This window comes from Anopheles cruzii, chromosome 2 (assembly GCF_943734635.1).
Source record: "Anopheles cruzii chromosome 2, idAnoCruzAS_RS32_06, whole genome shotgun sequence".
In the NCBI taxonomy this organism is placed as follows: Eukaryota; Metazoa; Arthropoda; class Insecta; order Diptera; family Culicidae; genus Anopheles; species Anopheles cruzii.
The window spans coordinates 52,546,658-52,569,071 of record NC_069144.1 but is presented as its reverse complement, the minus strand read 5'-3'; the positions used below and the strand labels follow the sequence as shown (position 1 = coordinate 52,569,071).

Here is a 22,414-nt window from a genome sequence, read left to right as displayed (position 1 = left end):
TTGTCGGCACGTAAGAGTAAGAGTACGATCGAGGAAGTGCGTGATACAATCTTGCTCCCGTACATTAAAGCTTGGCCAGTGTTTAGTTTGTGGGATGTTCCGGGGAAAAATGCTTCTACGCTACGTCACTAGTTGCTAACGGATGGGAGTGTGCGAAAATGTACAACCATGACGATTCTCCAGGGTGTCCCCGGGCACGCCTGGACGTGTAAAGCCGGGCGAAATTCTGGAACCCTCTTTTCATTTTTTGGGTCGCTAGGAATCAGATGTTTGTTGCTCGGGTTGCCGCAACGAGTTTACGTTTAGTGGTTTATTAGTGTTTGCACATCTAAGCTCGACATTTACTATCTTTCTTAAGCAGTAGGGATTTGGTTACACCAGTTTGACCGCTGGCTTCAGTGGAGCAGTGGCACAGAGCCCGTTGAGTAAGAGGTCAGGACCAAGGCAATCGATTAAAAGTTCTATCGAAACAACTCAACAGCGTACGTAACAGGATCATCCGACGTCTTACGTAAGACAATAACAGGAAAAAACTTGCAATGAATCGGGAAAAGAAGCCAAAGCTCTGGCCACATGCCTAACAGGTTTCGTTTTTTAACAATTTCAGGTGACTAAAAATAGAAACGACCCTGTTCCCCACTGTTTTTGCGTGTTTGGAATAGAAAAAGGACCCTTTCAGAGAGGGTTTACCCTACGATTGTTTTGTGCCATTCATCTACATGTCTACAATACAACACAAACACACACAGACACACACATACACCGAGGGTCAGCTACAGCACGCCGATTGACGTGTTACTTCTACGTTGGTGAAAGATTTGACCTTTGTACACAGCAAGATGGTGGACCTCAGTAAGGGGTCCCCGTTCGAAGGGGGCCTTCGTGGCGGATTGGTGGGTGGATGGTGAGGGTTCTGGAACAGGACGATGGGGGTGCGGTTTGTGCGCCTTGTTCATATCAAAAACCATGCCCGTGTTTTGTCGCGGTGTGGCGTAATACTTTCGGCGGCTTTGCCTAGATTCATTATTCATTCATAAGAAAATATCTGCAGTTTGTGAAAATTTACAGCTTAAAAGTTAATCGCTCTCTCTCTCCCTCTCTCTTTCAATCCTTCTTTCTCCCTCTCTGGCTTTCCTTGTTAAAACGGCCTTCACAAACGCAACCGAGCCGAGCCGGAGGCCACGTTCACGCGCATCGCGTCCGCGACCCGCACACAGAATTTCGATTGGTTTTCAGAAACCATTAGGTCCTAGCTCGTTATAGGTGGTCATCGGAGAAGACAGGATACGTTTATTGTATAGTTGTTTGCTAAAAAGGCTCATTAGTCCGCGTAGACTAGTCGCAGACCGTGTGCGCTAATGCTCTAATACGAGATACCGTGTAGATTATGCTTCCGGGGCCTTGCTGAGACCTTGTTGTGTAGGTAAAAAGTTACTTGCTTGCTTGAGTATACCATGCTTTTACGGTGACTATTTTAAGTGTCTGTGTCCGGAGACGATCTAATTCCTTCGGGCTCTGCCACAAGGAGATGGGCTTAAATGTGTCCGAATAGGTTTGCATTGATTATTACCATAAACACATGAAACGGTTTTGTTGGTGGTGACTAGTTGGTGATTATTTGTTGGTGATCGTATTCGGTAATTGATATTCGTTTCTGGCACGATGCTTGTGCTTCCATTGGTTCCCGCAGACGGTTTCCTGTTGGTTGGAGATTCTATGTACAGCAGACAGTTTGAAGAAACTACGATTATTTTACGTGATGCCGATTGTGCTGAGCTTGTGAATCGATTGCGAACGGGTGAGCTATAAAAAGACTTGACATGAAGAGCTTTAAACCAAACGCCACCAAGGACTCTTGGTCAACCATTTCAAAACTTGCGACTGGAATGTTGATGTTTTTTTTGTAAAATGCCTTTTTTTTTGAGCGTGCATCATTTTTACAACACTTTTTCGTTAGTGCATCCCTTTTCGAGTGGAGAACTCCTTGCCACGCCATCGTTTCCCGTTATGTACAGTTTGTTCGACGAATGCGCACGGCGCTTTCCTGTTTCCCAAATTTGGCCAAATCTTGTCCGGCTTTACCGCTTAACCTACGACACGCGCCTTCTGTTTGCGCAGAAAGTCCATCGAGTTCTTGTCGTTGACACGTCCCTCCAGGATCTGCAGTATCGGGTGGTCTGCCCGAAAAGAGAGTGAGGAAGCCGGTAAGTGAAGGTTATGGCCGTTAAGCCGGAGCCGCTACTTACTTTTGTCCTTCATCTCGAGCAGCGGCAGCTCGAGTTGCGCCAGCCCGTTGAAGTTGTCGTTCATGTTGAAGTGCGTGGCCACACCGGGGATGTTGGTGAGCGACAGGAACGCTTCGCCCGCGAAATCGTTCGCCGTGAGCACGTCGTGATCCATTACGGTAAACACAATCATGGCCGTCTCCACCAGGCACTGTTCCTGCGTGACGGAAAACTCGAAGCACTCGTCGAACACCGGGTTGAGTGTTTTCTGTAAGCATGGTTCCGGAACGACGGAAAGGGGGGACGAGTTTGCGGTTAGGAGCCGGTATCGACAAATTCCGGGGTGGTCGCTACGCTGTGCATTATTGATGGCCTGATGGCACGCACTCATCGTAATGCTGTGTTGCGTGTCAGGACACACGGCTTTGGTGGGATGATGCGAACCGAATTATGCCTTTCGAATTCCAATATTTGAGCTTTGTTAGTTAGGACCTCAACTAATAATAAATTTCGCCATATTGTTTATGCCCCTCAGATATTACGATAACTGCCTCACACACAAATTGGGGAATAAGTTTATGAATTTACATAAACTGAGTTAACAAAAATTGAGCCCACTTGCTTTTCTGAAAGAATGTTACTAGAGAGTTAGTTTTTCTACACCAAAAACAGTTCGATACGTCCCTGAACCATCGGACTTTTATCCTAGCTTCCCGTCCATTAGGAAGCTGCACCCTGCTAAGAGGATTACTGTGGACGACACTACCGCTACACCATTCGGATCCGCCTCCGGGAAGGTATTTCAAAACTAATGGACTGAACCCAATGTGGACTCGGCACAAAAAAGGGAGTTACAAATAGCGCAGCCCTATCGATAGTGACATTGGCAACGTGTGAGCACCGGTCCGCCAATCGGTCTAATCGATGCGGGGATTTGACGACGAATAATTACACTCGTCGCGGGCTATTTGGAATTGAGTTGGATGTCGCTTTGATTGGTCGCCGACATACCTTGTGCACGTTGGTCTGCTGCTCGGAGCAGTGCGAGAAGAGCCGCCGCGGCATCAGCTCGACGATGACGAACGGGTCGCTGAACCCGTTCGGGTCGAGCGGGATCACGTCCTTGGCGTGCAGGATCTCTACGCAGAGCGAGTCGTGGTTGAAGTACGCCTTCACCGAGAGCGTCCCCAGGGGCGTCGGGCCGCCCGTGTTTAGCTGTTCCTGCAGCCGTTGCATGTAGAACAGGTCGATCAGGTGGTCGGTGTCGGTTTTATGGTACTGAAGCCGCTGCTCGACGCGCCAGAACGTGTCGCTGTGCAGTATTTCCGGTGGCAGGCCGAGTCCCTCGGCGTTGAAGAACTCCCCGAGCAGCTGCAGAGCGCCGTACATGCGGTCGTGGAAGTTGGTCGGCTTTTCGCCCTCGCCACCGGACTCCATCTGCTTGGCGAACTCCGTCAGGACGCTGTTCCAGATGAGCGTCATGGCGCGGTAAAAGTTTTGCGACAACAGCGTCACGTTCAGCGTGGCCAGGTGGGAGTCTAGGTACTCGAGCAACGGCATCACGGCCTGGTTGGCGGGCAGCGAGTCCGGTGACCAGGCCAGGTGGAACACGGACTTCTGCAGCGGACCCTGCATCGACGCTGTGAGCTTCGTGAGGACACGGTCCGCTTTCGCCTCCAGCTGGGCGATCGTGTTGTCCAGCAAGGTTTCGGCGTTCTCCGGTAGCTGGTGCGTTTCCGGGTGGAACTCGGCCAGGGCGCGGCGCACGTACTCGAGATTGTTCACGATCACGCACAGCTCGTCGGTGGAGCGCAGCTGCTGCTGCGCGTTCTGCTTGTCGTAGTAACCGGACCCGCTCTCGGCTAGTCCTTGGTGAATTAGGTCCGAGTACACGTTGGCGGTGGTGCAGACAAGATCGATGATAAGCGTTTCGTAGTGCGCCACCGAGCCGTGATCCGGCCAGGCGAGGTTTTTCCAGAACTCCCGGATCTGGTAGAAACAGGACGCGGTGTCGATGGACGACGTACTGTGCCGTACGATCCGTTCGCCCTCGCACACCTGGTCCACGTTGACGGCCGCCTTAATGCGCTGGATGGCTTTCGTTTTGCTGACCGATATCCAGCGCTGGACGGCCGGCTCGAACCACTCGTGAAAGTTCTGCAACCCGAGCGGCTTCTCCGGTGGCTGCGGTGTCACCGAGAGGTGTGACTTCAGGTTGTGGAACTCCTGCAGTGCGAAGTAGATCTCGAACGGTGCCGTGTCGGGCTCGCGATCGTGGTCCAGGATCGTCCAGTGGTTCACGATCGTACCGGGCAGCTGGCCACACTCGATCCGGTTGGTCACTTCCTCGGAGAGCTGAAAAGCGGAGACAAAACGTCAATAACCGGCCAGATGACTCGGGTATTCGGCTCTACTCACCAGCGAATCGAACTGTTTGTAGACGATGCTAAAGTACTGGATGCCGTTGGTCGAGTCGAAAAGGCCGTGGTAGTAGCTGATGCCGAGCTGCAGGTCCGCGATCAGGATGGTGGTGTACTGGACCAGCGGGTTCGGCGAGCGTTGCGATTCGCGGAGCTGCGCCTGCGACCAGGTGGTCGATCCCTTGCGCAGCGCCCCGACAATCTCCCCGCGGACGCCTTTGCTGAACGGACTGACCTGGCGGAAGGCTCGCATCGACCCGAGCAGCCCCAGGCACCGCAGCATGTACTCGAGGCGCACCAGCGACGGTGGATGCAGCGCCGGGAAGATCTCGCGCAGGCGTCGCATCTGGCAGAGCGAACGCTCGACGAACCCGTTCAGGGAGTCGGCCAACCATTGCTCCAGTTCGCGCGTCAGCGGCTCGTTGTTGTAGTTGTTGATCCACAGCTTGTCCACCTCGATCAGCTGCCGGTGGATGAACTTGGTGTCGAGCGGCTTCTTCCGATTGATTCTAACGATAGCTACCAACCTGGAAGGGAACGGGCAGGGGGGTTAGAGTGGTGGCGCGATCCTCGGGTCGGGAAGCTTACTTGGCGAGGGAAATCTGCAGATCCGATAGGTCACTTTGCACCGCCATCTGGTGCAGGATGGTGAGCGATGGCCCGGCCAGCTCGCCGTTCCACTTCCACGCCGGCTCGTGGGCGCTCAGCTCGTGGATCATGAAGATTGTCTGCAGCCGCTCGAACTTCTTCACCTCGAGCGTGTTGTCCTCCTCGGACGTGCCCCGGTCCTCTCGCGTCGACAGCCACATCTTGAGCCGTATCCGACCCTGCACGGAGCTGCGCGAGCTACGGGCCTCCAGCTTGAACCAACCCTCCAGGCCAGTTGAAGGAATATCCTGCGCAGACAGAGAGAGAGAGCGAGAGGACATCGATCAGATCGGCATGCAGATCTTCCGTCGGTCGGTCGGCGACTTACACAGACTGGAACATTGATGCAACCCAGGAAGTCGTCCTGCGAGCCTTGGCGGGCCGATTGGCATACTTGTTTGAAAAATCTACCTAGTCCCCGAACGCCCCGCACCTCGTTCAGTCGCGAAACAGCGTCTAGCACGCTGCTTTCGTCGTCGTGGTCCCAAATGTCCAGGTGCAGCTGATCCGAGTGAATGTCGTCGATGTCGCTGCAGATGGTAGAGGGTCGATTTAGTAAAACTGGGGCTATTCGGGCGCTTTCCGATGAGACCGACGAGGCTTACAATTTAAACTTCTCGTTCCACTTCGGGCACAGGGTGTGCGGTTTGACCGAGGTGGCCCGGATGAACTTGGCCGGCACGGGCCCGACCGAGTCTCGCTGCTGGCGCCCGTCCTTGCGCTTGAAGCTCAGCCGAAAGCTGTGATGCTTCCGCAGCTTGCCGTGCTCCGGCGAGTCCAGACTGTCCATGCCGGTATCCGACAGGGTCCGCGGAGTCAGCGGCGGCTGCGGCGAGGGAGGTGGTGGTGTTCCGGAGGGCTGTATTCCGAGCATGCAGTACGGGTCACTGAAACCTGGCAGGGGGGACAATGTAAAGATCGCAAGAATTAGCTTAATGCGGATGACCGAAGTCCGGATAGCGGGGATTTGTCTTGGGATCAAATCTGTTTTGGGATAACATCCCAAGAAGGGGGGAGAGGAACCCTTAGCCTCCGGAATTGATTATTCTCAATCTCGAAAGCTTTTATCGGTAATCGGCCATCACATATTGGAAGTGTTCCATTCGTCATCTTTGGTTTGGTGATTTCATAGCTTCTCCCCACGCCGAGTCCTACGCCGAGTGGTTCCGTGAAGGTAAGATACACAAGTCCGTGTCCACCCGGTTCCGGCTGACGTTTCAATTACGCAGGACCCGGGGCGACGATCGGTGGGGCTTGTGCCACTTGTGCCCAAAAGTTGAGTGAGAAAATGCAAATTTTACTTTCCATCGTCTGCTCCGTCGGTCTCTGTTCGTTGCTGGTTTTGGTTGTGCCCACGTTCTCAGGAAGTGAAGCAGATGCTGCGGGGGACACCACGCCGACAACACGGCCCAGTTGGTGTGTTATGGTAAGTCATTAAAATTTATCACCAAGAATGGTGCGTTCATGGCGACGCGCAAGTTGACGACAAATTGGGCCATTTTTCCGCGTGGTCGCCCACGGACAACCGGATTCGGAACCAGAGCGTTTGTCGTACGCACGAAGAATGGGAAATATTTACCGCCCGGTGTGGGCATGTGCTGCGGTGTGCTGGTAACAGTCGGGTCTATACTGTATTTCAATTTGCATAATTTCGAGTTTGACTTGAAACGAAGCGTTGGGTTTCGTTGTTAGCCTCGAACGCTAACGCCGAGGCACTGTCGTTGGACGAGATCAGCCTCTCAAGAAAGAGGGCCAAGTGCCAAGCCACCCGAGCCATCGATTGTCGCGCTGGCTGAGGGATGAAAATTGAACTGGAATTAGCGATGCGATTACTTTCCATCATGTCGTGGCGGCCATAGTTTCGGGATTATGAAAGTCATCATCTTTCGGCGCTGGCAGACGAACATGACGATGATGATGACACGATGTTCCAGGACGTCCCTTACGGGTTAGTAATGGGATCTGCTGTGATAACAATAGCGCATTAAGAGCGCCACGTAACGGTTATTAATTATCTCGGGTAACATGAGTCCGACCTGATGCTCCGGCCTTCGGCACATGGTGTGTGTTGCTTTCAGTAGGCTTCGGCAAAGCGGCAATTCGTGCCCTGTGAGACCACAGTGTGGTGGAATTGGCCCATGAATAGACGGCGGCCGGTAATGATACGGTACAGCGATAGCTTATCGACGATACCGTTCGGGCCACACCGTACCGTCGCAGCGTGAGGTTTATAAAAGCCTTCGATGTCAGTCGACGGTGACGACGACGACGACGACAGGACGGAGACGACGGTCGATAGAGCCGTCGATAAAACGGAGCTTCTGCTCCGTGAAGTACAGCATCCAGGAACCAGACAGCTCACTCACGGTGTCCTATCGGTGAAGAGGGATCAGGGAACGAGGTACGAAACAATACTGCTGATAGGCGGTATTTATTGGAATAGAGTTAATAAAAGTGTCGACCTTGCTGTAGACGGTTCAATTCACAGCTTCAATGGAAGTGACGCTGGAAGCGGAACGGCTGACGGTGAAGGTTTCCGGCATGCAAAGTAACGGTATCGATTAGTCCTTACTGAGATGGCGACCCGATTGTGTTCGGTTGATTTCGCCACCGGAACGTGATCTCGGTTACGTATCGACGGCCAGTGGAAGCTGACTGCAGAACGGGAACACAGCAATGAGCGTGCGCCAGCGGACAATTGAGAATGGTAGAAAAGCCTGACGGCCGAGAGATGTTCGTACCGGAAGTAGCCATCATCTGCCCGGAGAACAAGTGCTTGAGAGTTCTTCGATACGTAAAAATTATGGAGTCCATTTGTGTGGCTAAACGATGTGTCCATCAACGGTTTTGATCTATCGGACGACGAATGACGTGACGTGACGCTTTTTAGTTTCCAGTCGAAGATTACCGTTTGATGTGGCAGTCACGGGGGGCCATCGACGGGAAATCGATGTGCCTCATCGCTGGGAAAGCTAGTTTCTACCCACACAACACCGAAAACCGGAAGCCTGGCCATACACTAGACACACCGCTTACGTAGGAAAAGGAAATAAAATGCCACAAAAAGGTGTAGCTCCGGCTTCTTGGCCTTGGATGTCGCCCGCAGTGGGCGCCGCCGCTGGGCACGATGATAAATGGTAGTTTCGAGACTTCATCTAGCGTGCCTGGCACGGCCTGGGCACGTAAGATGTTACGTTTAAAAACCCGGTTTCGGGAACTGGGCGGGCGGACTCTAGCTTCGGGAAGGGCGAAAAGTCATGCCGCCAGCCACTTTTTTACTAGCATTCCGCTCTCTGTAAATCTCATAAAACCCGTCGCCCGTCGACGTCCTGGGCGTCCCGCGATTGCCAAAAAACGGTCCATTCATCAGCCCTGTTCAGGTTGTACCAGGGACCCGGAATGCGGGAGTGGGAATGCTTTGTTTGCGTTGCAGATACCGCGAGGCTTTTGTAGTCGGGCCGGGGAGTTGCGACGTTCCGTCATCAAACGATTTCTTTCCCGGCTGGTCGACTTCCGGTTGCGTGCTGACTTCGGGCTGCGCATTTTCCCGGAAAGCCCGGTTTTATTTTTACGACTTTCTGGCTGTCTCGCTCTCTCTCTTTCTCTCTGTCTCTGCCCTTTTGGGGCAATATTATTACTTTATTATTAATGCTTCCGTTCCGTGCGTCTGCCGCCTGGTAGGATAATGTCCGGAATTTCCGTAACTCTCCGATGTCATTTGTTGATGGCCATGTGAACGACTACTACACCGGGGTGCTTCGAAGGACTAACTGCGTAGGTTGGGTTTGCTGTAAAAATATTATGGCACCGGGACACCGTCTAAGCACCGAAGCCGGAGAAACTGTCCTCCTCATTTGCTTGCTTCGGCGGCTCACATGCCACACTGGAGAGCGCTTTTTGATTTTGCGTGCGAAGGGATTTATGCCTCGCGGTTGCCAGTTTTTATTCCCGCCACGGCCGCCATCCTTGGAAACGGCGGTCGGTCCGGCGACTGCTGAGCGCAGCGGGTGCTTTGATTTGTTCGGGTTTCACTACCGACCCACCGACGGCGGAATGAAAAATGGTTCCGAATGCTTCAAAAAATGGATTGAAGTAAGCGGTTTATGTGAGGCATTTGGGTTAAAAGTGAACTTTCCGTTGTTCGTGCCTTGGTCGCATATCACAAAATGCGGCAGCCGAACTATGCTGTGAGTCCATTTTTCTTCATCGCGTTTGACCGTCGACAGGGAGTCGGCGATACTGCTGTCCATTTTTCAGCTTGACGATTCGATGGTCGGGTTTCTAGCTTTGTTTCGAACGGTACGGTTGCACGCTTAGAGCTAATGGTTGCCAAATGGTTGCCAGTTTTTGGGCCAGCATTGGAGAATTGAACGGTTATTTTTTACAAGCATAAATATGAGCGCAGATAAAATCTACTCCGTAGAATTACTAGAAAAGGGATCTGTAACAAACATCGGAAACACCTTTTTCCCTTAGGACATTTACCGAGACGTGCCACTACAGTTTAAGAGTTGGTATGTGAGTTAGTGGGAAAAGGGACAAGGTTCCCTTCGATCAAAGAGTCGTTAGAGGAGGCAATTAAAATAGCACCTGTGCTATTTCAGGAACGATTAACCGATCGTGCGATCTGAATCAAGAATGGAAAGGGCACCACAAACACAACGGACCTAAAAGTAGAACAGTTTATGCTGGACTGGTTGCCGTTTCCGTTTAATGATTTTATTGCTCCAGCCACCTGGCAGTAATTTATTTATCCCGTTCGATAGACGGACGGCTCACAGGCTCAGGATTAGGTATAATCCATTCTCCCCAGTGGCAGAATAAGATGAGATAGGAAAACAGCCATAAAATGGTACGCATCCTTTCGAGAGTGTTGTTGAACGAATTTTTTGCACGATTTACACGTTACACAGTTTGTGGAACAACACATTATTCCCCATAGCTCAGTGATTAAACAGGTGCCTTGTTGATCCATTGTTATAGGTTTGACCATTTATGAGTATGGAGTGAGCGTAACGCCAGCAAAACATAAAAACCGGTCATCAAGGAGGGTCCTTGTCGAGGATTCATTCGATTAGACGTAGTACAAGATTTTGGGGACTCAGCGAAAATTTGAAGAACAAACTAAAGAGATGACAATTGCTGTGATATTAATCACATCCGTAGCGTAATAGCTCTTCGCCTGATGGATGGACACCATCTGCGGGAGATGGAAAAAAGGCGGACCAGATAGGACAAATCACGCGCCAGCAAATAGAAACGCTTTTGGCGTGCTGCTTCTAGATCTTCGGGGCGCTTCAAACGTATTCTTATGCCTGTATCATAAGGCCAGGTGTTTTCCCGCGCTTCGGTGGAATGAATGAATCCTCGTGCACATCAATCAGTCCTAATGGCCCCCTGACTGAAGCCCACATCACGCCCAGGATTATACGGCCTAGGCTCAGCAGGTTCTCCGTTTTCCGGTCAGTGATGAACTGTTCTTCACGGGGCAACGAAAATTATGATGATTTATCAGGTTCACCAATCGGCGCACCGACGCCGTTTGCAATCTGGGAATCCGGAGCGTTATCCCCGGGGCTTAAGAGAAAGGTGTCCTGCTGTGCACTGGCCTGAAGCCGTAATCCTGAGCACGGGTCGGGAATTATCCCTACAAAATCTCACACGGATCCCTGGAACCTATTACAAAATGTAATAGGAGTGTGATAATATCCCGTACAGCAAGCCCTGTTGTAGGTTGAGATTTCTTGACTGAGATTTAACCGTAGTGTTGACAGTAAACCAATCGTGTTGAGAGCTTTGCCCCGTTTCCGCACTCCATCCGTTTCCACAAAACCGAGGATAGAAACAACTCGCATAGTTCGGAATAGTTCCAAAGAGCGCTTAGGTCGGCCTTGAGACAAAATAATATTGGTGTTGGAAACGTGTTTGGTCAATGCGGCTAACCGTTCCAGAAACGAGAGCACCAAATGCTATCACAAACCAGCATGACACACACAGCAGGGAATACGACGTCGTAGTAAGCGTAAGCGAACCTACGTTCGCTATGTAATGCGGTCCGAAACATCCATATGCGGATTCGGAACCACGGGGGGGGGCAGGAACGCGCCCGGGCACAAAACAAAAATGAGAGGAGTCATGAGAACGGGATCTCCGACAGGTAACACAATCCCATTACGAAGTGGACCGATAATGTTTTATGATTTTATGTTGTATTTATCGTAAAGTGGATTACTTTGGCACACCGAGAGCTCAACTTTGGACCTTTCACGGCAGGTTTTAAGCTAGCTTTGTTACGTTTTTTGTCAGGCCGATAACACTATAGCTTATCCCCAGCATGGAGTTCCAAGGTAGTTATTTGCACCAAATTAATCGTCCGATTCCGCAGTAGTGGACCTCGATAATAGTTCTCAAAAAAGTGCGTAATATTTTCATATTTTTGGTAATTGAGTGTTGGTGTGAGCGAAAAAGTGTATTTTGTTGACGTATGGAAACAAGAGGAATGTTTGATTGCTGATTGTGTTTCGATGTTCAAATAAACTACAATCAACTGATGGGCTCTGTTAATCAGTGCATTCCAGATGTCAAAAAAATCACGTGCCTCAGTCATCGAGCGTACGCCTGAGCGTGCCGTGGAAAGGAACTTGCCGGTGCTTTTTGATTTAAATTCACTGCGTTACCAACAGCAGCGGTCATTTTGATGCTGTAGCCAATGATTAATTAATTAAATTTGTACGCCCAGTGCCGACGGTGGAATAATATAAGCCGATTGCCACATCGTCCGAGGATTGGTATTGTCGTTGGAGTTCTGGGATGGTTACAGTGTCCATTGTCATGATGAAATGTAATCGAATCACACTACAATTAATGTATTTTCATATGCTGGCAGACGAATTGTGCCATGCATACCGTAGCATAAATAGCCGAACGATAGCCTCAACCGAATGGTATTATTATGTTCGTAATTCAAAGGCATGTCGTGTGAAAAGTGTATTGAAATCCAGTCTTTTATTTACATAAACCGTCATGAAATAACTGGTGGAGGTTCAGATACAATTTATTAATCGAAAAAGTGGCTATAGCAAATTGGGGTAACATTGCTGCCTCCATCTACTGAACTGATGAAACTGAAAATTATGAGACTAAATCATTTGCGAAAAACACAATTATAATTTGTTTCGGTTTATCATAGTTTAATTGCGATGCATGCCAACGAAATTCGGATGGATGCTTTTGGTTTGCCGATGGAGGCGCCTGGTAACCGACACGTACATATGGGTTTCATTCGTGTGGTTCACGGAAACCACTTTCATTATGTAGCATTCACATGCGCCACATGAAAGAAACATAGTCAACTGTTTGTGCTGAGCATAACTTGTGGGAAGGTCGATGGTGGCAGAGAAGTTTATGCCTTCAAAGTACACGAGCTGTCGGTTTAACTGAACCTTTTCATAGGTGAATTTTGAGTAAGGAATAGACTCACAAAACTCTGCCACTCATGGAATGATTTATCAGTTATGACGCCTGACATTTTAATCATCCCTTTTTTTATTTTGAAATAAAAGAATGAAGTAGGAAGCTTCTAAAAGAACGATGCGAAATCATGAGAAAATAAAGGTACAACCTAAGCCACGGCTTGTCCTCCTGATACTGTGCAGCTGTTGTCGAACTTTTCAAAAATTACCCCAACGTCACGTCGATCCGTCGATAAATGCCCCCTTTGGGGCCAGCAACCACTCACGATCCACCTACAGCCGGCTCCATTTGCGGACATCACTTTTCTGACAAATTACCGGCGACGATGCTGATGGAGGCTGTCACGATTGTTTATTGGTAGAGCAAATTTCCCCCCCGAGTAATCTTGCTGCTGCGTCGGGCTGGGGCCTCCCTAAGGCAGGATGTGTTTTTTTTCTGTGTGCTCCTTAATTCCTTTCCACGGATTTCCAACTCCATCAGCCGGCTCGGGGAGATTGAATCGCGTCGGGGCGAATAAATTTTTCAATCACATTTCCAACATCCATCGCTAATGGCCTCGGGAGATCCGGTGGGCCTCCGGTAGCCATTACCCAGCACCGTCGGTCGCTCCGATCGGGTTTTCATGGGGCACACTGTACCGCACCGCCTTGCAGCGAACCGCTAACGACGGAGCACAGAGTCGGCACTCATCATTACGATCGAAAAATGTCTTATTCCACCACCAGGAACAGAAAACGGGAATTTGTAATTAAGTACGCGGCGGCGTTTGGAAAGGCAATAATTAATTCTTTTCCGTTAACGGAAGGTGAGAAGGCACGGTTAGGAATTCGGCCTTAAGCCGATTTGCTCCGTTGGTGCCGCGTTCACGGTTGACATCGAAATCGTTCAACTTTTGCCAAGTAGTCACCGATAGGCTCCCAATTCCCTGAGGTGTGATTTGTCAAATGAATCCGCAAAGCGTAGGAATTTCGTGGTACAAAAACTGGAAATTAGATCAATCAAGATTTGTATAATTCATCCCCCTTTCTCGCGTTTAGTAGAGAAAGCGAACAAAATTCCGGCCAATCCAGATGCTAAATTGACAACTCAAACTCTTCCGTGATTCCTCTCCGCCAGTAAGAAGTGAAGGAGTAAATTTTAGAATGCCTTCAGAATGTTTTCTTTCATTGTTTTTTGGTTTCTGCTTTTTGCCAGGGCAAGTAGTTTCCGTGGTTTTGGATTGTGCCGCAGCTCCATCGGTTCTGGGAAAATACTTCATTGGTGCAGAGTGTTATTGTTGACATTTGCCGTGAATCAAAATAATCAGTCTACCAACAAGCGAAGTTTCGCCTATTTCCGTCGTCGCCGTTCTGCCACTGCGGCACGGTTTGCTGCTCAATCACGGCGCACATTACTTTCAACCGAATGATAATGGCTCATTAGGCCCCTCACAACACGTGCATGGCAGTGACTGTTGTTGTTTCATGGTCCCGTGCCACGTTTAATGACATCACATTGTTCTGTAGGCCATTAATTCAGATTTCTTCGGTCCGTTGATGAGGGGCACATTTGAGCCATAACAGGTCCTGCGCGGCCGGCGCATCACAAACAACCCGGAGCTATGCTACCCGGAGTCCAGTCCATGTGATTGGTCCTTGGTGCGAGGATATTCCTCTGTAATCAGAAACTGCCACCTGAAGCCACTGCCGGAAGAATGGATCGGAACTCGTGCCTAGAATATTTAGCTACCATACTTTGAACTGGTACGACTGACGCGGCCTCTGTTCAGCCTGCGAACCAGGAAGCAATTCAATTACGTGCTAATGAACGGCGCCAGCACGGTCATGAGCTCGTCGTCTTGACATCAATTGGTGCCAATACATTTTTATCTAAACGTAAAGCGCTTCGCAGAAACAAAAATGCTACAAAGTACCAGGCGTCTCCATCAGCAGCGAGGCGCGAGTGTTTTGATTTATTTGCGACGGGTTTCGAAACGAATTCGCCCGTTCCGGATAAATCAAGTTGATTTACATTTTACTGCAGCGAACGGAACGGAATTTTGTTGCACGGGAACCGCCCTCGACATACGAACGAACAACAAATGTGCGTAATAATATTCAATCAATCATGCTGCGATCCCCTTTGGGCGTGGTTCTGATTCGCGAAATCCGTGTGAAGGATTTTGTACGACTTTGCAATTCGGCCACTGCGCGCCAGAGATGCGCTCATAAAAGTGTGGATCGAATGCTATCCGAAACGGATTGTCCGTCTGTTCTGTGTGTATGCAGAATTGAAGTTTCAAGCGTCCCAAAATTCGTCCAACGGCGTCGGATTGTGTGCCGAATCTTATTTTCGTTCCGAGGCACGTAATCCAGCTTTATGGTGTCGGCTTTCAGCCAGTCAGCGGGTTCCGAAGCAATTCGACAGAGCGCCTTGGGGGATGCTTCACTTGAATTGTTATTCGATTTACATCTTGAATTGTTATTCGTTTGTTGGTCTGCAAATTTAGACTCTTACCCAAGAATTGAACCTTAGCCATGTTGAGAAGATTATATATGCGTTTAATTAAAAATTCACCCAAACAAATATGTGGTCCATGAATCAATCCAGCATAATAACGAGTACACTCCGTGTTATTATCTTATTCCGCGCTTGTAGAACTGTATCTGAAGCGAACAAAGAATTGGTTGCCGTACGAGGATTCCTTCTCCGCGTATCGACACCACTTCCGACGGAAATCCGCCGCCGTAACCGAAAGCCCAGCTCCGCCCAGCTCGTATGGACGTAAAAATACGGAACGTAAACTGCTGACCAAACGACTGTTTGATTACGTGCTTTTTCCGGCCCCAGAAATGGTGGTCCGTGTCGCCACCAAGCCACTGGCACCATCCGCAAACTGCAGAAAACTCGGTCCCTTTATCTGGGTGTCTAGCACAATGAATGTGTTGTTCCCTTTTTTTTTCGTGGTCGGGAAAGAGCCAAGTCTTCCGCTTCCGGGACCGGCGGCAGAAGAAGGCCACAGGAGGATACGGGCAGGATCGTTCCTTTGAGTAAACGTGCGTCATTCGGTCTAATCAAAGGACCATCAACCAGCGGCGGTCGAAGGAAAGTAAATGCATTCGCCACCATTTGTTCCCCGGGTGTCATGCTTTGGCCGGCGTAAGCCGTGCGGCTAACGGGGGGAGGCTAACCTGAGAGAGCTTCAGGGACGATTATTGTCCTCTGTTCCATAAATAGGAAACGACTGGCAATATTTTTATATGATTTTCCTTTCGCCATGTTCCGGATACCTGGCGTTCGGTGCCGTGTTTGGCCACGTTACTTTCCGTGCTCTGTTCTGTCTAGCGTGTACTAGGTCCTAGCGAGGGCATTTGCACTGTGTCGTAGTTCACCGGTTGGCCAACTAACTCGATGCTAATTTTCAATAAATCGAAGACCAAAGTTTTACGGAACCATTCATTAGATTATCCGTGCCCAATTTATGGACCCGTCTAGCTCATCTATGTTGGCCCCCAAAACGGAAGACAAAAGTTGACTAAAGTACTTCGCTCGTCCGGAACCATTCAAGCGGTTCCAGCGCGTTCACCCATTAAGACTTATTGATTTTTTGGTCAATAAATTCACCTGTCAAACTTATTCCTACGCCCAGTTTAATCCCCAGTCTGGTGCCTGGAGTGGATCTCCACGTTTTGCTAGTCCGCGATCGAAAGCCCACTCGGAACACGAAAGCCGCGGAATGGTATTACCGTTTAATGACTGTTGCAAAAAGTAATCGATAAATTTAATTTCCCTTCAACTTCAAATTAAAACACAAAACGGAGCGGTCAGGAGGAGTCAGTACGGGCGTACAAGCGGTCGTTTGTGGTTGCGCGGGATCGATCGGGGTTCGGTCCTCCAGAGAGAGAGAACGAAAGGAGCTCCAGTTTTCATCGTTCCCGGAGTCGAAGTCGATAAATTACGACGGCACAGCGGTTCAAACGCTGGAAGGACGAGCAAAGAGCTCTCTTTGGGCCTAGCTTCTCCGTCTTTTCGGGGGCCTAGATGTGGTCTCTGGTGCTGTGGTCTTTGATGCCGGCGCCGATCCGTTCGAAACGGTTGATTATTGACTGCCATTGGCTGGCAGCGGGTTAGTAGTAGATAGCGTGACCAGAGTCCTGAGGTTTTGTGTACTCGGTCTGCAGCGACGTGGTACAGCACCGATGCCGATTGTTGGCGCAGCGTGGCCATGTAATAAAGCACTCAAAATACTGTGCCTGTTTTGGTTGCCACAAATCGTAAACTGGGTTCTTTGTTGAAGCAACGAAATTAGCAAGGCCACGCCAAACGGATGTCAGCGTTGCGGGCACCTACTTCGCAAGTACTTCCAGGAATGACTGTAAGATAATCATAACGAAGCGAACGCAGTTAAGAGAAAATGTGCTACGGCTGTCGTCGGCAATAATCGAAACAATGTTTGCCAATCCCAGAACAGAGCGAATTACGCATCACGTACAAAACATAAAAAAACGACAGCTCGAGTCTTATCAGACACGGGCGCCCATGTCAGGTACTGTTTAAGTCAAATAATTAAATTTACTCTCTTTGCATATCATTACGGCTCGGTGACTGCCGCCGGCACCGATTGCTCGCGCTCTAATCATTGGATTGCACTTCCAAGTGGGTCAAGTTTTGTTCCCAATTCCGACGTTTCCGTCATTAGTAACTCCGGCGTACGACGGAGAGTCGGCGGACAATCAGTAATCGGCCATCGACGATTTCGTTCCGGGTTTCGAGCGTCCTTTCTTCGGTCTGCCGGTCGACGGAATGGTGTGAATCCGTGACGATAATGGCATTCCGGAAGTAACGGAACGTATTTATGACACAGGCGGGCTCCGGAGCGAATCCGGAACTGACGGCGGAGGTTTGTGAATGTATTTACGAGCTTTCGTAAATCTCTGATTGCGCCCGGGCCGCCGGGTAGCGGGTGCTATGTAGCAGGACCTCGGCCCCCAGAACATCGTAATGGGTACTAAAAATAGACTTCAAAATTAACTTAGGCCGGGCGGTGGGGCCATAAAAGCCGCCCACCCGTCTGTCGGAAGTCCGGGAAGTCGAGTGTGGCCAATTTCTTCCTCAACTCTCTCTGTCTCTTTCTCTCTCTCTCTAAGGCTTCATGGGGTAGAACAAATGGTTTGCGGTTCAATTTTATGCTCGGATTCCGTCGTCGGATTGTGTGGAAGAAAAGAAGCTGGGATCGCACGCCCCTAACCACGCAAGCGATCTTCATGATGCGTGCGTATTAATTTCAGCCTGAAGCTCGCTCACGCAGGAGCGAAACGGATTGTTTACTTTGGGCCAGCCGCAGCGGTGGCCGTGGCTGACGGATGAAAGTTGTTTGATGATGCACGGCGTTTGAAGTAACTGCTACCCGTAATCCGGTGTCGTGGGGCACAGATTAATTGTGAGCCACCCGCTGCCGTGACGTGCGATACCAGCGACTCCGGTCCGGAGTGTCTCGGAGCGATAAACTCGTGGGCCGCAGCCACGCGCCGTGCGGTTCGTGGGCGTTATACAGTGTGTACTGCTTGTCGAATTTAAAACTTCAACAAAACCCCGTAAAACCAACATGTTTTACGTCGCGACCAGGCACAACCCAAAGACCGAATAATATTATTCTTATGACGAGCCGGTGACAGTGTAGCTCCAGCCCAGCCCAGTCAATGTTTTCGTTTTATGCTTTTCCATCTCCGGGCGCTCAACGTAAATTTCGATGTCAGGGATGTGGCAGCCGGATTGTCGACGCCCCATTGTGGGCAACTAATTTTGCACCCATTGTTCCGTGCCAACAGGGGTCCAGATGGACACGGGGGAAATCTACTGCCAGCAGCACTAGGACCCCCAGGAAGACAAACATGCCGTCTAACCCGACGGTGCTTCGGAATCGATTTTAGAAAATCCCTACGCCACTCCACCACTCACCGTTAGCGTCCTTTGCTTCGAGCCCTTCCGCTTCCTGCACGATGACGGTGAGCACGATGATCTTGGGCTTCTCCTCGGTGGCCGCGTGCAGCAACCGGTAGTGGCGGTCGGCGGACACACTGAACACACGCTGCGCCTGAAGGTACATCTCTTCCTTGTAGTGTGCAAACTGCGGCGCGGACGGAGGGAGAGCAAGAAGAAAACATGGAGACCATTATGATTGACATTTGGCGGATCGCTGACGGCCGTTCTCGAAATGCAAGCGAAATTAATTAAAGGCCACTCTAGAGTCTAAAGGAAAAATCGATCACTACTTGCAAGCGTTACTAATTTACCAACGGCCACCACCAACCAGCGAACCAGAGGGCCACTCTGTTCAAGTACGGCGAACGGTGCGTGTCCACAAAACACTATAAGCCCAATTAAACGATGAATAAAATAAGCGAATGTAATTTCGATGCTGACCCCAGAAAAACGACCTCCCGAAACAGCGAGTGTGTTAAACACAAACCAACGTCCATGCAAATACCAATCGTCGGCGTGGCACGCGCCTTTCGCACGGCACTCCCTTCGCGTCCTGCAGCCAGCCGTCTCCCCGGGGACGCGGTGAGCGCCACCGATCGATCGTGGCCGGCTGTTGCCGTTTGCTGAAGCTGTCTGCCATGCTGCTAACGTTCGAACGTTCGTTTACTCCGCGGCCCCCGGAGACGGCACACAGACACCGGAAACGACATCAGACGAGTGACGGTCTTGTGCCTTTTTCTCAAATTTAATATCGACGGCTCCGCGAATATTACATTTCTCCGTGGGCCATCGGCGAGGGTGCGCTGCACTTTACGTCCGCGACTTTGCGATTGTACATTAAACATTTAACACGGGCACGAACGGGTGCCATTCTTTCTGTCGATGAAGGTCCTTCCTGGAGGAGCTTATTGAGTTGCCAGCGTCGTCGGTGTTTGGTTGGGAAGAGCAATCGATGCCATTCCGAAATCCAATCAAACGGCAAATTGTTTGAATTTCGTAAAAGATTCGAAAACTCGATTTTTAAAAAAAACATCCATTGATGATCCACTGAAACTCGTCCTTTGTAGAGTGCGGTTAGCCTCGCGTTCCAAAAACACAGCAACATATCAATGAATCGCAACCGAATGGCACTTTTGCGTCTCGGGGACGAGAAGTGAGATGAGCTAGTCGCGCCTCTTCGTATCGGCCACTCGTACGGGGCCCGTCGAGCCTTCGGGGGTATGGTTTCTTCGGTGTCAGCTGCCCGTAAACAAGTCGGTTGTTGCTGGGCCGATCGGTGCGGTCGCTTCCAAACACGGGCGCGAACGGCGCGCTTTCCGTTCCACTTGACGCGGTGACGTAAATCGGAAAATCCCACGCGACTTAACTACTCGTTAGGCGGATGAGCGAACATTCTCCGGTTTCTCCGGGCGCTCGGCGAAGAATCCGATCTTAGGAGCCGTTGGTTCCCCGCACTGACACCCCGGCTGACGCGCTGTTATGTTAAGGCTGACGGGCAACGCCCACTCTCGGAACAACGGAAAAACGCTGCATAAACCGAGTCGAGCGTTCAATTGTTTGTTCGGTTGGTTAAGGCCAAATGCGATCAACCGACAAACCCGGCTTCGGTTTTGCTCCGCTCCGAAGCAACAAGGGGTTGTGAAATTTGGGTGCCCCCTCCTTTGGGTGGGTGGCCCTGCCTTTTGCTGGTTCGAACGCGTTATCGAATTACGGCCAGCGCCGGCCGTTATCGAGTTACGGTTTTTTCTCTGCCAACCAACCGATGGTTTAGGCATCTGGTGAAGACGCCCCAGAACTCCCTCGGGCCCCATGTTACCGCGGCCGACAGGTTGGGCGGGCATTATTCTTCGTTAATTGGAATGCACGAGTGGATGCTTCAATCTGGTCCGTCGTGCTCGTGAATGTTTAACCGAAGATAGTTGGTCTGCCACGTCCGGTCCAGTTGTTGGGGCGCGTGTATCGAGAAAAACTAAAAGTGCCTACCATGGTGCTTCGCAGCATAAACGAGGCCTTGTGGGGGCGTTGTAAATTTGAGCTCACAAAGAACTGCTCCGGTTGATCCGGGAGCCTTTCAATTACACGGCCATGCAGAGATGGGATTCACTCATCAGTTCGCGAGTCGTGCCCGCCGGCAAACTAGCTTATGTACAAAAAACACCCGAACCGATCAGACCGAACAAGAGGATGTTTTAGTTTGGCGCAGTTTGGTCGTTGAAAACTTTATTCGGCGCCAGTCATTTGTAGTGCTGCAGCGTGTTGTGTGGAAATTGAAGTTTCCTGTAAGGGCCTTTCCTGTGTTTCCATTAAAATGGCGTTCCGCGCTTTGTTTCGCCCGACCTCGGGCACAGTTTGAAGTTGTCGGTTCCATCGATGGTTGAACGGGGTTATAAAAAGCGTAGCGTCGATTTGTCCCTGGTAAGAGCAATTTTGCTGTTGTGGACACATGTTTCGGGATGTCAAAATGTTCCGTTGTTTGACGTAGCGCCAGTAGCCATCATGGCGGAAACTGTTTGCGATGAATTGGCTAACATTGGGTTGTTGCACGGTTTTATGATCCTTTTCTATAGTACGCTATAGTACAAAATATTTCTAACGCACATGCCAATCGATTTTCTACCCGCATGCAACGGAAATAAATCAAACAGGATAAATTACTACCGAACTAATGGAGATTAATACAACAGCAGACGATTTATTATTAGTGACTGGTTTTGCGAGGAAAAGGGATGAATGTTTGAAATTGAAAAGCTCTCAACAAGCGGTCGCTCGGTGTAAGGATGAAATGGTACAAAAGCTTAGTATTTATGGTTACTGCTTTCGGTTGGCGTCGGAAGCAAACAATGTTGCGCAATAAAATCAAACAGCGCCTAGCTCGCCATTTTTACTGTTTATGGATGCGACTATACGCAAACAATGAAACTATTGTTGAAGCTAGTCTAAGGTACGGCCGTTCGGCGCACAGAACACGTTATGTTTAGCCAATTTATGGAGCTAGGCCGAGTAGAGAATAGAGCAGCGAGAATATTTACTTTTAGTCTCTTCTATCGAACGTCAGATTGATTGATTTTGGTCCAGCGTGTTCGGTCGTTGGTTTGAATCGGATTTCCAATTCCGATTCGGCCATCACATCGATCAACACAGATAGACACAATGGTGGGTGAGTTTTAATTTCCGTTCGGTTTGCGGTGCAGTTACGATAGGCGTGCGATAGATAGAAGTAGATAATAGAAGTATAGGGAGAGAGAGAGAGAGAGAGAAAGAGAAAGAGAGAGCAAGAATTGTTAAGCCATTAGAAGAGAATAAGAGTTGCCGTAATGCACTGAACCCTATCTTTTCCCTTTTAAACGAAGTTCTTTTTAATAGAGTTTTGAGAAAACCTAACCAAAACTTGAAGGTACATTACATAATGCTTGTGAGATGAACAGCAAACCTTAACCAGCTTGAGTTACGCCTGCACGAGCAATAGAGTCAATCGATCAACTTAAAGAGTAACCGCGTAAGAAGCAAGTAATCTGCTTTTCCTGCGAAGGGCCAACAAAGGGGACACAATGTATCAAATCGTTCGAAATTTAAATTAACTACTACCGTTACAGACAGTTCCTCCAGTTGGTAACTAACTTAACCCGATTACATAAGGGCTTAGGTGGCGAAGGGTTCTCAGGCTCTTTCCAGGCCGAGGGGGTCCCA

General features: G+C 49.9%; 1 protein-coding gene across 1 annotated transcript in view; it reads right to left on the bottom strand.

Moving 5' to 3' along the window:
- Positions 1-2,085: 2,085 nt before the first annotated feature.
- The window catches only part of LOC128267718 (BAI1-associated protein 3), a 38,722-nt gene continuing 18,393 nt past the window's right edge, over positions 2,086-22,414 (bottom strand). The window contains exons 4-11 of the mRNA XM_053004609.1: positions 18,704-18,872; positions 5,899-6,187; positions 5,622-5,823; positions 5,234-5,541; positions 4,644-5,172; positions 3,237-4,580; positions 2,247-2,493; positions 2,086-2,177 (exon numbers count right to left, since the gene is read on the bottom strand). Coding sequence (XP_052860569.1) covers positions 2,086-2,177; positions 2,247-2,493; positions 3,237-4,580; positions 4,644-5,172; positions 5,234-5,541; positions 5,622-5,823; positions 5,899-6,187; positions 18,704-18,872 — 3,180 coding nt within the window. The remainder of the gene's footprint in view (positions 2,178-2,246; positions 2,494-3,236; positions 4,581-4,643; positions 5,173-5,233; positions 5,542-5,621; positions 5,824-5,898; positions 6,188-18,703; positions 18,873-22,414) is intronic.